This window comes from Hyperolius riggenbachi, chromosome 4, assembly GCF_040937935.1.
Source record: "Hyperolius riggenbachi isolate aHypRig1 chromosome 4, aHypRig1.pri, whole genome shotgun sequence".
Taxonomy (NCBI): Eukaryota; Metazoa; Chordata; class Amphibia; order Anura; family Hyperoliidae; genus Hyperolius; species Hyperolius riggenbachi.
This window is the reverse complement of record NC_090649.1, coordinates 340,049,949-340,063,587: the sequence shown is the minus strand read 5'-3', so window position 1 is coordinate 340,063,587 and position 13,639 is coordinate 340,049,949. Positions and strand designations below refer to the sequence as shown.

The following is a 13,639-nucleotide window of genomic DNA, read 5'->3' as shown; positions in this document are numbered from 1 at the left end:
CCTACTTTTTGTAACCCATGCAATTATCATATTTGCTTTTGTGCACAAGCATTATTATTCATTTAGACATTATAACGTCCCAAAGTTCAGTTAATTTATTTTTAAAGCTGCTGGTGCATTTTATTCATAACTGTTGTAACTCTGTTGTGAATGCAGCCACCAATGATTTCTGACCTGTGTTTCACCCCAGGACTCATCAGCTGAAGTCCTGCACAGCCAGAGAATGTTTACATAAATGTATCAAGTAAAGATTGTGTACACAAGATAAGCTTAACAGCAGTTCGGATGCGGGTTCTCCCTGCAGAATAAAGAGTCAGCCCTGTGATGTAACCCTTTGAATGCTGTTTTACTAAAAAAACATTGTTAGTATATTATATGCTGTAAATAATCTTTTAGAGCAATGAAGATATTCTGGGTTATATTCCGCTTTATAGGGATCCTAAAACCAAGTAAAGAATAAGCGTTTCATTTACCTGTGCCTCCTACCAGCCCCCTGCAGCCGTCCTGTGCCCACGACGGTCCTCAACAATCCTCTGTTCCCCTGTCGTGACTTAGTTTGGTTTTAGCGACTGGGAATCTGCGGGCGCCTGTGCACCCAGGGCCACGCGTATCCTTGTTCGGGTTCTCATCCACAAAAGTGTCCTGCGCAGTATGAGAATCGCACTACAAACGTTTTCTTTACTTGGCTTTAGGATCCATAGAAGTATGTAATTATACAATCGGTCCCTTAAAATATTGTGCTGTATACTGTGTTGAGTAGTGCAGTGTTGCAAAGTTTAATTCCTGTCTCTTACTCTTCTTAAGCCTGGTGCACACAACCAATTTTGATTGCCCAATTTTACCACTTCCATGAAGTTTGATAGCTTACCTACACAATCTGTTCATAGTATTCAAAATCTGTTTTGGACTTTTACATGGAAGTGGTACAATTTTTACAATCGTTGGACTTTCAAAAGTGGATTTGTGTATGCATCCTTTCTTTCCTCAGACTCTGAGAGAGCCCTAAACTCTGTAGGGAATGCTTTGTGCAGATGCACTTAGTCGTCTACATCAGAGTTCCCCAACCCTGTCCTCAAGGCCCACCAACAGTACTTTTTGCAGAAAACCACAAACATGCACAGGTGAGGTAATAGGTGTCTCAGCAGAGCTGATTAACCTCTGGATTTCCACAAAACATGCACTGTTGGTGGGTCTTGATCAAAGGGTTGAGGAACACTGTACCTACATTACAATTAAACTCAGCAACTGCTTCAGAGTGGCGGATTTCAAGCAAAGGGGGACAAAGTCTGGAGCTGTCTGTAAGCATCCAGAGAAGTTTTTTTTTAAATCGCGAGTTCAAGTATTTTTACAATTATTTCCGTTCTGCTTTCAGTCTGCAACTACATTTATTCACCTGTTTTCAGTTGCCACAACTGCAGTTTTAGCATGTACTGAACTAGACAACTGAAAGATTTCTTTATGTATTTTTTTTCCCCTACAAGGGACGCCTGCCACTCCAGTGACTCCAGCAAATGTAGCTCCTGTAGTAAATGACCCATGGATAGCACAGATAACCAGTACGGACACTCTAGCTGCAGTGGCTCAGATTTTACAAAGCCCTCAGGGACAACAGGTAATGCTTATTTTAAAGATATAGACTATCTTTTCAAATTGTGACATTATGACCATTATTTGGGGGGGGGTAAAAAAAAACAAATGTTATTAAAATTAAATGTGTACTTTTTAGGCCTTTTTAACACTAAAAACCTGAGAGTGCACAAAAAAAGGCATTTCTGTGTGCTTTCAAAGAAAAATGATAAAAGTACCTGCGCTTTATTGTGTTAAAACACTGTGCAGTGTTCCCCCAAGGCCTTTTGCACTGGGGGCTCGGCCTGTCTAATTCTGGTGACTGCCTGGCTGTCATGGATCTCCTATAGGCAGTACAAGCAGAGGAGGCCGGGCCAGCCAGCAGAGCAGTAAAGACTAATGAAGAGGGGCAGGACACTCACTCTCAGCTCTCCCGAGTCAGCAACCGTGTGTACAGTGTACAGCACTGCTTCCCCCTAGAGTTTGCTGCCTGAGTTACTTGATTCAGGTTTTTGTCATTGTAATCAAAGGAAACCAGACATGGTTTCCTTAGCCTTTATTTATACTTACTTGGGTCTCCCTCCAGCCACATCAGCACCGAGGCTTACCTCCCCGGCCCCTCCATTTTGCCACTTTAATTCCTGGTAATCCTGCCAGTTGCGGCCTTCTGCGCATGTGCGGCTCTGCCTCACGCACACCCCTCGATGCACTCCTTTCCTTGGCCGCCCATGCGTGGAAGGCAACGACTGGCAGTGTCAGACCAGATTACTGTGAATTGTAACACCACAATGGAAGGGTTGAAAATGACAGTGAGGGAAGCCCTGGTGTTGATGGGGCTGAAGGAAGCCCCCAGGTGAGTATAAATAATGGTCAGTGTACCATCTTTGGTACACTTTAAAGGTGACCACACCCCATACAATTTTTTTAAATATCTGTTCAATTCAAGAATAGCAATCAATTTTTCTGACTAATTAGTCACTATGTACCACACACCTATGTTCAATTTTTACCCAATCATGAATAAAATAATTGAAAGCTCAGAAAAAATTGACTGGAACTGTACATCAAGTAATTGACAATCCATCACACACCATACAATTCTTGATAAAGTTGGTCTGAAATTTCCAACATGTCCAATATCCAAAAATCGAAAAAAAAAACCTCGCAAAGTGATTGGATTTATGGAACGAAAACAAAGAAAAGCTCTTGATTTTTTTGGGAAAATTGAATTGAAATTATCGAATTGGTAAAAATTGCATCTTTTAATTGTATGGTGTGTGGCCACCTAAAGGCAGCAAACTCTAGAGGGCAGCAGCGCTGTACACTGAGAATACGTCAGACAAGCTTTATCATGGTGCCCATTAACCACCCTGACGTTTGATTGATTTGCGGCGCTCGGCCGCGGGTGGGTTTTTTTCACTTTTTTTTTTTTAATCATGATATCCCCTCCCTGCCGGGATTTCCTGTTTGCGCAGCCTGGCTTCACTCATCGCCATGGCGATGATCGGAATGACGTCATCGACGTCGTGACGTCCGGGGGAGTCCCGATCCACCCCTTAGGCCTGGCGGTGATTGGCCAGGCTGCGCAATGGATCTGGGGGCGGCCTCTATCGTGGCGCGGCAGCGATCGAGTGAAACACGCAGCTAGCAAAGTGCTAGCCGCGTGTTTAAAAAAAATTGTCAAAAAAGACCCACAAGGGGCTGAGCAATCCACTGTGGCGGTAATGGACAAGCTGAGCTCGTCCATACCGCTAAGGTGGTTAACAGTACAATTGTTTCATCAGATGTGATCTTTGGATGCACTTTTTACAAACGAAAGTAATTTGAAGGTAATTATCGATTGTTCCCATAAACAGGTTGGCTAGGGCATGTTTTCTCTTCAAATTTGATTCAACTTTTGGATCAACAGAATTTCCAGTTCCAATTGACCAAAGAATCGTTGATTTTCTCCAAACTCTGCACTGTACAATACGTTCATAGTGTTGAAAGATCACATCTGATGAAAATATTGTACCAGGGGCCAACAGTGGGGGGGGGGGGGGGGTTCCTGGGGTTTGGGGGAATTCAGGTTTCAGCCATTCCACAGCTTGAAGGATCTTTGGGATGGAGAGATAGGATCTGATGAGGCTTCTGTAGCACTCCAAAAGATTCAGCAACAGGAGCTGAGCAGGAAGGAGGAAAGGGGTGGAAGGGAGGAGGAGGTCCCTTTTACTCAAGGAGACGCCACAAACGTAATAGTGTTTAAGACCTATTGTAATAATAATAATAATAATAAAAAAAAAAATTGCAGCAGCAATCAGAGACCACCAGACGATAGCTCTACTAGGGGCAAGAAAAGGAGGTAAAATTAATTTGGGTGCTAAGTTGTTTGACTGCTCAATAAACCGTTAAAGCTACGCAGTGCTGCATTGTAAAAAAATGTCCTGGTCACTGGGAGGAGGGTGTAAACCTGTGCTCCTGAAGTGGTGAAACAGTTCAGCTGTGTACAATACAATTTAATGAAAAAAGTCTTTAAGGTTTTTGCAATTTTTCTGTTTTGTCCTGTCACTTCTCTCCCTCTGCGATTTTTGTACTTGTTTTATATGTGATTTTCAGATTGAGTTTTTTCTTCCATGTATACCAGTGAAGTTTATTTCCATTAGAATGTATCTAATTAACTTCAAAAATTGGATGCAATTTCCATATAAAAATTGCATTTTTTACTATTTTCGCATCACTGCAATGCAATGGAAAAAAGCTAGAGAAAAATGCAGGTCTAATGTGATGCCATTGAAATACATTAGATATGTGACGTACCCAAAATTGCAATTCTGCACAACACACACAATTTCTAATAACTTGTGAGCAGCCCCTAATAGAAGTAGACCCTAAAGTATATTTTTTGTCTGTTTTGTCTGTTTGTGATAAACTATAAAAAAAATTTTTTATTTTGTTTTGTTTTTTTACCTCATTTACAGCTTCAACAGCTGGTTCAGTCTTTACATGTGCAACAACAAAAGCCTCAGCCCTCACTCCTCCAAGCATTAGATGCTGGTCTTGTAGTTCAGCTACAAGCGCTAACCGCACAGCTCACAGCCGCTGCTGCATCAAACACACTCAATCCACTGGAGCAAAGTGTATCTCTCAGCAAGGTATGATGCATGCACCATGCTATCTTTAATAATTATTTTGTGTTAACAGCATATAACTTCAGGCTTAAAAAATGAGTTTCACTTACCTGGGGCTTCTACCAGCCCCATACAGCCATCCTGTGCCCTCGTAGTCACTCAGCCAGCCGACCTCGGGGGTCGGCGGGCCGCATTGCATACATTTTTACGCATTCCCGCTAGTGCAGGAACATTAACACATACATTTTTACGCGTTAGTGGTACCATGCGTAAATTTTTACGCATTGCACCACTAACGCGTAAAAATGTATGTTAATTTTCCTGCACTAGTGGGAATGCGTAAAAATGTACGCAATGCGGCTGCCAGCGGGGGACTGGAGCAGCAGTGAGTGACTACGAGGGCACAGGATGGCTGCATGGGGCTGGTAGAAGCCCCAGGTAAGTGAAACTCATTTTTTTATTTTGCTTGGACCTTCCCTTTAAAGAGACACTGAAGCGAAAAAAAATATGATATAATGAATTGGTTGTGTACTATGAATAATTACTAGAAGATTAGCAGCAAAGAAAATATTCTCATATTTTTATTTTCAGGTATATAGTGTTTTTTCTAACATTGCATCACTCTATATGTGCAGATTACACAACACTCAGCATTCAAAATGATTCTTTCAGAGCAGTCTGTGAAGTAATGACCTCTCCTCTAGCAGAGGAAAAGTAAACAGTTCAATTACAGTTGAGATAATAAAAGTCAGATAACAGCCCTCTCCACGACTATAGTTGGAGAGCTTAATAGCTTTTTTGCATAGAGATAACAACTGGAGTTTCTCAACTCTTCCTGCACTGGAAACAATTAGACTGATGTATCTGATCTTAATGTTTTTTTTCTTAGCTGTACTACACATACAAATCATAATCTCATCATTTTTTTTTTTCGCTTCAGTGTCTCTTTAAAGGTTGAAGTGGAAATAAAAGGTTGGGATACTTGCCTCAGTAGAGGGAATGCTCTGTATAGTCCAGTGGTGCTTCCTCGAAGCATTCCTTACATGGGACCTTTCATTAATGTTAAATATTACTCCATGTAAGAGTTGCTTGCTCATGTTATTTTTTCTCAGCGTAGGCTCCATGCTACTGCACAGGCATGAACTCTACTGGCACTTCTGCAGTGCAGCTGCGCTCTTACATGGAGGGGAGGGTGGGTGCAAAAAGAGTGTCTCAAACGGCAGCAGAGGGAAGCATCTGGAGGATCCAGATTTTACCCTCTAAAATGGTAAGTTTCTAACTTTTTTTTTATCTGGCTTCAGTTTTGCTTTTAAATCTGCCTATTGCAGTAGGTACAGTAGGTACTGTTCTGTTCAGTCCATACTGTACACATTTGACTGACAAAGGTCAGTTCAAAAATTCTATTCAGCCATTCACAAGCCTCAGGAATAGAAAATCTAGATTGGACTTTGCTAATAAAAAAAAAAAAAAAAGCCAGCACAGTTCTGGATAACATTCATTGGACAGATGAAACCAGGATCAACCTTTACCAGCATGACGGCAAAAAAAAAGTATGGAGAAGGCGGGGAACAGCTCATTATACACAACATGCCACATCATCTCTAAAACGTGGTGGAGGCAGTGTGATGGCTTGGTGGTGCATGGCTGCCATTGGCACTGGGACACCAGTGTTTATTATTGGTATGACACAGGACTGAAGCAGCCAAATTAAGTCTGATGTGTTCAGAGACATACTGTTTGCTTAACTGCAGTCAAATTGATTGGGCAGCGTTTCATGATACAGATGGACAATAACCAAAAACATACAGCCAAAGCAACCCAGGAGTTTATTAAAGCAAAGCAGTTTCTTGAAATTCTTGAATCGCCAAGTCTGTGACCTTCTGGGAGGCTGGTGGATGAATTTCAGGTTTGGAAACCCAGGCATCGGAGAGAAAAAGAGCACCAGGAGAGCCAATAGTGTAGTATATCTGGGAATTGTAAAGAAATAACTACTCACAAACGTCGGTTGCTATAGGCAGTTTCAGGCATGTAGTGAGAGACCATCGCCACGCAGTGATGATGACTTGGTTGGGTCAACATGAGTAGCACTCTAGGAAAAACAAAGGATGTAGTCGTAGAGGTAACCCCGGGACAGGGGAGGAGACGACCCATTTGTGAAACAATATGTAGTAAGTGGAGGTAAGTAACATAAGAGGTTGATAACCTCATGATAAGAGGTTAAGACTTTTATTAGACACAAATAAAGACATGTTTCATGGGACCTGCCCGCTTTCTCGGGTCAATAAAAGACAGTGTCTGAAATAAAAACATGTAGATGGGCTCACAAAAGATATTTGCACAACATTAAAATATAAACCTAGCGTAGACATCTAAAATGTACTACAATTTCCTCATGCTCGGGTATAGGGAACAGCCCCAGCTCAAAATAAATATAAACACGTATATAAATATATAAAAAGCCTGTATATCATATATTCAATTGTAAAACTAAAAATAGCATTAAGCGTTCAAATCATAAGCTGAGAGTTGTAATAGACTGCTAAAACATATACACATCTATAGTAAAATGTATTAAAAAACAAAAGCAAAAAAACTAAAAATCCTTATGGTGACTGTATAAAAAAAAATGTTTGAGTTGTGATGCTCCATTGATGATTAACAGTAAAATTGCAATATACTGTTTGGGTAAATAAACTGTAAATCTGCAGAGTTTATTCCATTGATAATAACCTCCTTGGGGCAGTGTCTATTTGTGGACTAGCTTGCAGTGGCTTACAGAAGGTTAAATTTATTTTGAGCTGGGGCTTTTCCCTGTACCCCAGCATGAGAAATTGTAGTATATTTTATAGTTCAATGCTAGGTTTATATTTTAATGTTGTTCATGTATCTTTTGTTTTTATGATTGGAGCCTATGTACAAGCTTTTATTTCAGACACCGTCTCGTATTGACGTGAGGAAGCTTGCAGGTCCTGTGAAATGTGTTGTCTTTTTATGTAAAGGCCCATACACACGTCTGAACGTTCCAAAAAATCAGACCTTTGTATGGGCCTTAAGTCTAACTAGTTCAGCAATCAAAGGGGCTAATTGTGAACATCAAACAGAACTCAAAGGCTTTTCAACAGAGCAGATTGTCCAAATATGGTGCCATCATGGAAGAAAAGTTAAAGCGGACCCAAACCAAACATTTTTTTAATTAAAAATATTTAGTTGCACCACTCTGACACATACAAAGATAAATAAACACTCCTTCAAGCCTATGATCATTTCAGTGCATGCTTTTCACCCTTCTCTTTTCATAGCTAGGGTTATACTGGGGGCAGCCATTAGCAATTCCTCCATTGCCGGACACCATCTACTCCACCAGTTTGCCGGAAATATCCCGGCAATTTGAAAGGAAGGGAGGGGTTCCTCCAATAAATGTAAAATATTTTATATGTGTCATCATGCAGCTGAAAAAAGGCTGCTATTTATTATAATTTAGAAAATAGATTTTATTTCTGAAATCTTGTATTTTTTATTTGGGTCCACTTTAACTACGGATGTACTTGGCTGGCACGCTTCAGTTTTTCCTGGCTAGGAGGTTGCTTCTGCGTGGATAGATCACAGACGAGTCATTCTAGCTTTCAGCCTATCTCTGATGGCTTTAAAAGCGGAGTTAGGTATAGGGCTAAAACGTAGGAGGGAGAGAGGCTCTTTGTGTGCCTGGTGGGGAATTCATATTGTTCGTACCAAAGCATTACTAAACCGCTTTTTCTAATGGACTCTAAATTTAGCGTTAGGGCCTGTACACACTGCTGCGCTTGTGCTGATTTTTAAATCGCAAAGCCTTCATGAAAATAGAAAAATCACATCGCACCAGTGTGTACAGGTCTTCACGATTTTCATGATTTTTCAAAAGACCTTGCGATTAAAAAAACGCATGCGATTTTAAAAGCGCAGCAGTGTGTACAGGCCCTTAGACCCAAGCAAGGCTACCTAAGGTAAGCACAGAGGTATGTTCATGCTGGATCCACATACCTCTGTGTGTTGTCCGTTACTTTTCTAGTCCCCCCCCCCCCCCCCCCCCCAGTCCCTGTAATCGCTCCTTGAAAATTTTGACTATTGGCGGATGTCAAATTTTCAGACAGGAAGAAGCAGGCTTGCAGTGATGTTCCCTCCCAGCACCCTCCTATTCCCTTAAAGGGAACCTTAACTGAACGGGGGGTAAAGAGTTTCAATTACCTGGGGCTATTACCAGCCCCCTGCAGCAGTCCTGTGCCCTCGGAGCCGCTCTGGAATCCTCCGGTCCCCCGCTGTCACTTAGTTTCGTTTTTGACGACTCGCCGGCCGGCCGGCCGCCATGCGTATTATTGGACGCATTCCCTACTGCAATTAGCGCTGTTGCGGACCGCAACGCGTACAAAAATACGCGTTGCCGCATATCTATGCGTGCGGAATGTGGCAACGCGTATTTTTGTACGCGTTGCGGTCCGCAACATCGCTAATTGCAGTAGGAAATGCTTCCAATAATACGCATGGCGGCCGGCCGACTGGTGAGCCGTCAAAAACGAAACTAAGTGACAGCGAGGGACCGGAGGATTCCAGAGATGCTCCGAGGGCACCGGACTGCTGCAGGGGGCTGGTAATAGCCCCAGGTAAGTGAAACTCTTTACCCCCGCTCAGTTAAGGTTCCCTTTAAGGGGAGTGAATAGGGTGGAGAAGAGAAGGAAATGGCTAGGTGATGGGAGAGAACATCACAGCAAGCCTGCCTCTTACTGTTTGAAAATTTGACTTTAGCCAAAAGTCACATTTTTTTTTTTTAGGGATGTGCATCCCGAATGAACATACCTCTGTGATTTACCTTAGGTAGCTTTGCTCAGGTTATGTATCCTTTTAACCACTTCAGCCCAAGGTACCGGAGGATTCCAGAGATGCTCCGAGGGCACCGGACTGCTGCAGGGGGCTGGTAATAGCCCCAGGTAAGTGAAACTCTTTACCCCCGCTCAGTTAAGGTTCCCTTTAAGGGGAGTGAATAGGGTGGAGAAGAGAAGGAAATGGCTAGGTGATGGGAGAGAACATCACAGCAAGCCTGCCTCTTACTGTTTGAAAATTTGACTTTAGCCAAAAGTCAAATTTTTTTTTTAGGGATGTGCATCCCGAATGAACATACCTCTGTGATTTACCTTAGGTAGCTTTGCTCAGGTTATGTATCCTTTTAACCACTTCAGCCCAAGGGACCGGAGGATTCCAGAGATGCTCCGAGGGCACCGGACTGCTGCAGGGGGCTGGTAATAGCCCCAGGTAAGTGAAACTCTTTACCCCCGCTCAGTTAAGGTTCGCTTTAAGGGGAGTGAATAGAGTGGAGAAGAGAAGGAAATGGCTAGGTGATGGGAGAGAACATCACAGCAAGCCTGCCTCTTACTGTTTGAAAATTTGACTTTAGCCAAAAGTCACATTTTTTTTTTTAGGGATGTGCATCCCAAATGAACATACCTCTGTGATTTACCTTAGGTAGCTTTGCTCAGGTTATGTATCCTTTTAACCACTTCAGCCCAAGGGTAATTTTTACATATTTGCTTCTCCCAATTATTCACCAATAACTTTATTACTACTTATCACACCTAAATGATCTATATATTGTTGTTTTTTTCAGGACAAATTAGGCTTTTAGTGGGTGATATTTTTGTGTAGTAATTACCTTATTTTCTATGCATTTTACAGAGAAAATAAGTGGAAAAAATATAAAAACACAATTTCTCCAATTACATTCATTATAGCTTTACAATAAACAGTGCTAGCTACAAGTTAAACCCACAAATGTTATTTGCTTATACATCCTGGTTACAACAGTTGGATTATGTTTCTAGTACAATGTATGTTTGTGTTTTTTGCTTTCTCATTGTGCACTATCGATAATTACAAGACCTTATTTGCAAAAAATAATAGTAATATACCCTCATGGCATACATATTTAAAGACAAGTTCTTACAGTAACAATATATGTATTTTCTTTGATATTCTGTCACTTTGTAAGTCTTTTATTTTGGTACAAAATATGCAAAAATGTAATTGGTTTTGATTCAGTTTGTGACTAAAAAGAATATGCCCGAGCTGAACTAGAGTTGATGCTAACAGAGTGGAACAGCAGTTACGATGGTGGAGGCAGATGTATTATTATAATGCCAACATGCCCCTTACTCTATTAGCCAATGTCTGAAAAAACATCCTTTACACCGCCATGAGCTTAAAGAGAATCTGTATTGTTAAAATCGCACAAAAGTAAACATACCAGTGCGTTAGGGGACATCTCCTATTCCCCTCTGTCACAATTTCGCCGCTCCCCGCCGCATTAAAAGTGGTTAAAAACAGCTTTAAAAAGTTTGTTTATAAACAAACAAAATGGCCACCAAAACAGGAAGTAGGTTGATGTACAGCATGTCCACACATAGAAAATACATCCATACACAAGCAGGCTGTATACAGCCTTACTTTTGAATCTCAAGAGATCATTTGTGTGTTTCTTTCCTCCCTGAGGGGGGAGTGCATAGCAGAACCACAACACTGAAGAACTTGGCAGCCTTCCAGACACAGGCTGACAAGTCTGACAAGGGAAAGATACATTGATTTATTACAGAGACTGTGATAGTACAAAGTGTTGCAGTAAGCCAGAACACATTAGAATAGCGTTTGGAACTTGTAGGATGATAAAAAACAGGATGCAATTTTTGTTACGGAGTCTCTTTAAGGTTTGAGACCTATCGGGCTAGGTCACTGCTAACCCACGCAAATTTGTGGACATCTTCGACTGTCAACTGTCATCTTCGTGTTTACCATTTATCTGCATCAGTGTTTTACTTCAGCTTACATCTGGAAATATGCCTGAAGAAGGGGACTAGATCCCAGAAAGCTTGCATCATTTAACTCTATTAGTTAGCCATTAAAAGGTATTATTTCTTACAAAAGTTGTTTTTTTTCTACCTATATGGACATCTTCGACAAATTCCTCACCGAATTATACAGCAACACCTCTGAAGCTTCTGAGAGGGATATATCTAACTTCCTAGATCAAACCACTATCCCTAAACTAAACCAAGAATCCTCGACCAGCTTAAAGGGAACCTTAACTGAGAGGGATATGGATGTTTCCTTTTAAACAATACCAGTTGCCTGGCAGTCTGACTGATCTCTTTAGCTGCAGTAGAGGCTGAATCACAGACCTGAAATAAGCATGCAGCTAATCCAGTCTGACTTCACTCAGAGCACGTGATCTGCATGCATGTTCAGGGGCTGTGGCTGGTAGTATTAGAGACACAGGATCAGCAGGAGAGTCAGGCAACTGGTATTACTTTAAAAGGAAAAATCCATATCCTTCTCAGTTTAGGTTCCCATTAAGCGCTCCCGTCACTGCAGTTGAAGTCCAGGCTGCTATTAAGACCCTTAAAATTAACAAAACACCTGGCCCTGACGGCTTTTCGATCCAATACTATTAGAAAATGTCAGATCTTTCAGCCCCTACTTTAGCTCGGGGATTACCGCAATTCCCGAAGTCCTGTTTTTGGCGGTTTTGGCACCGCCAATCTGCAGTGTGAAGCCGGCCTAAAGTGGAACTGAACTCCTATGCAGCCCATCAATTCCGCTTTACCTCCCTTATTAACATCAATTTTAAGCTACTAGGCAAAATATTAGCCCTACGATTGAATAAAGTCCTCCCAGTTCTCATAGATACCAGCTAGGATTTGTCCTAGGGAGACTGGCTGAGGACAGCACTAGAAGGACAATACTCTTGACCCGCTATTTACACTCAAAGAAAATCCCAGGGGTTGCCTTGGCACTCGACCTCTTCAAAGCATTTTGACACCCTGTCCTGGGCATACCTCAAGCAAACACTGAATTCGCATTTTTTGAATTGGATTAAGTGTATGTACTCCAACCCAACCACCTCGTTAAGCTACTTGGCACATAGCTCTAGCATGTTTTTGATTAAGAGGGGTCCCAGACAGGGCTGCCCCTTGTCCCCCTTGCTTTTTTATATTAGCTCTGGAGCACTTTGTGTGCTTCCTTAGAGACTACGATAATGTTAAAGGGGTAGATTGAGCAGGCGTGCATCATTAATTACTTATGTTCACGGACACCACCTTGTTGTTTTTAACACAACCTCATATATTAATCCCAAGTTCTCTCAAAGCCTATGAAATCTGCGCTAAAATATCTGGTTTGCATATCAATGTAGCAAAATCTAAACCTATGAGCATTTCTATGGATCCTCAATGCCGTAATAGCCTCAAGGAATCATGCCCATTCCTTAATTATGCAGTCCTTTTTTCTGCCAATTACCACTGTCTCTTGAAATCACTGTCATCACTGATGGACAAATGGACTTCAGCTCCCTTATCATGGCTAGGTAAGATCAATTCTATGAAAATGTCCTTTCTACCTAAACTCCTCTACTACTTTCGAACACTTCCAGTCAAGGTGCCTGAACATTACCCCTGTATTTTTTAGAGCAAATGACCTTTATTTGGGACCGTAAATGTCCTAGAATACAAAAATCGACAATGTTCACCCAGAAGTTTGACAGTGCCTTGGGCATCTCACGCTTATGTTCGTACTACCAAGCGGCAACGATGGCCCAATTAACTAGACTCTTCCAGACACAAGATGGCAAGCATTGCTACACGAGAAAATGGATGTGCTTACTCCTCAAAATAAATTTGCCTCTCTGGTCTTCTCGTCAGCTACTATGACAATTGCCAAGGATTGGGGGGAAAAAAACTCTACATTTTGGGGAAGTTAAATCTAAAATGAACCCGTACATGATCAATGAAAAATTGACTAGCATCTTCAGGGATACCCATAAGAAAGTTGAAAGAATCTGGGATCCCTGGATTAAATTTGAACATCCCTCACTGGAGGATACACTGATTACTAGCCTGTGAGATGGGCCCCCCTTTTCTTCTGTAATCTTTTTTTTCTCCTTTCTCTACATT

The 13,639-nt window shown here is 41.6% G+C and overlaps 1 protein-coding gene across 6 annotated transcripts in view; it reads left to right on the top strand.

The window, feature by feature from the left end:
- The window catches only part of SCAF8 (SR-related CTD associated factor 8), a 593,726-nt gene that overhangs the window by 156,333 nt on the left and 423,754 nt on the right, over nt 1–13,639 (top strand). For all 6 annotated transcript variants that reach the window (XR_011019400.1, XR_011019399.1, XM_068231893.1 and 3 more), the window contains 2 exons: nt 1,482–1,612; nt 4,524–4,697. Coding sequence is in view for 4 of the 6 variants with exons in the window: in XM_068231893.1 (XP_068087994.1) it covers nt 1,482–1,612; nt 4,524–4,697 (305 nt within the window). In the remaining 2 variants the exon portion in view is untranslated. The remainder of the gene's footprint in view (nt 1–1,481; nt 1,613–4,523; nt 4,698–13,639) is intronic.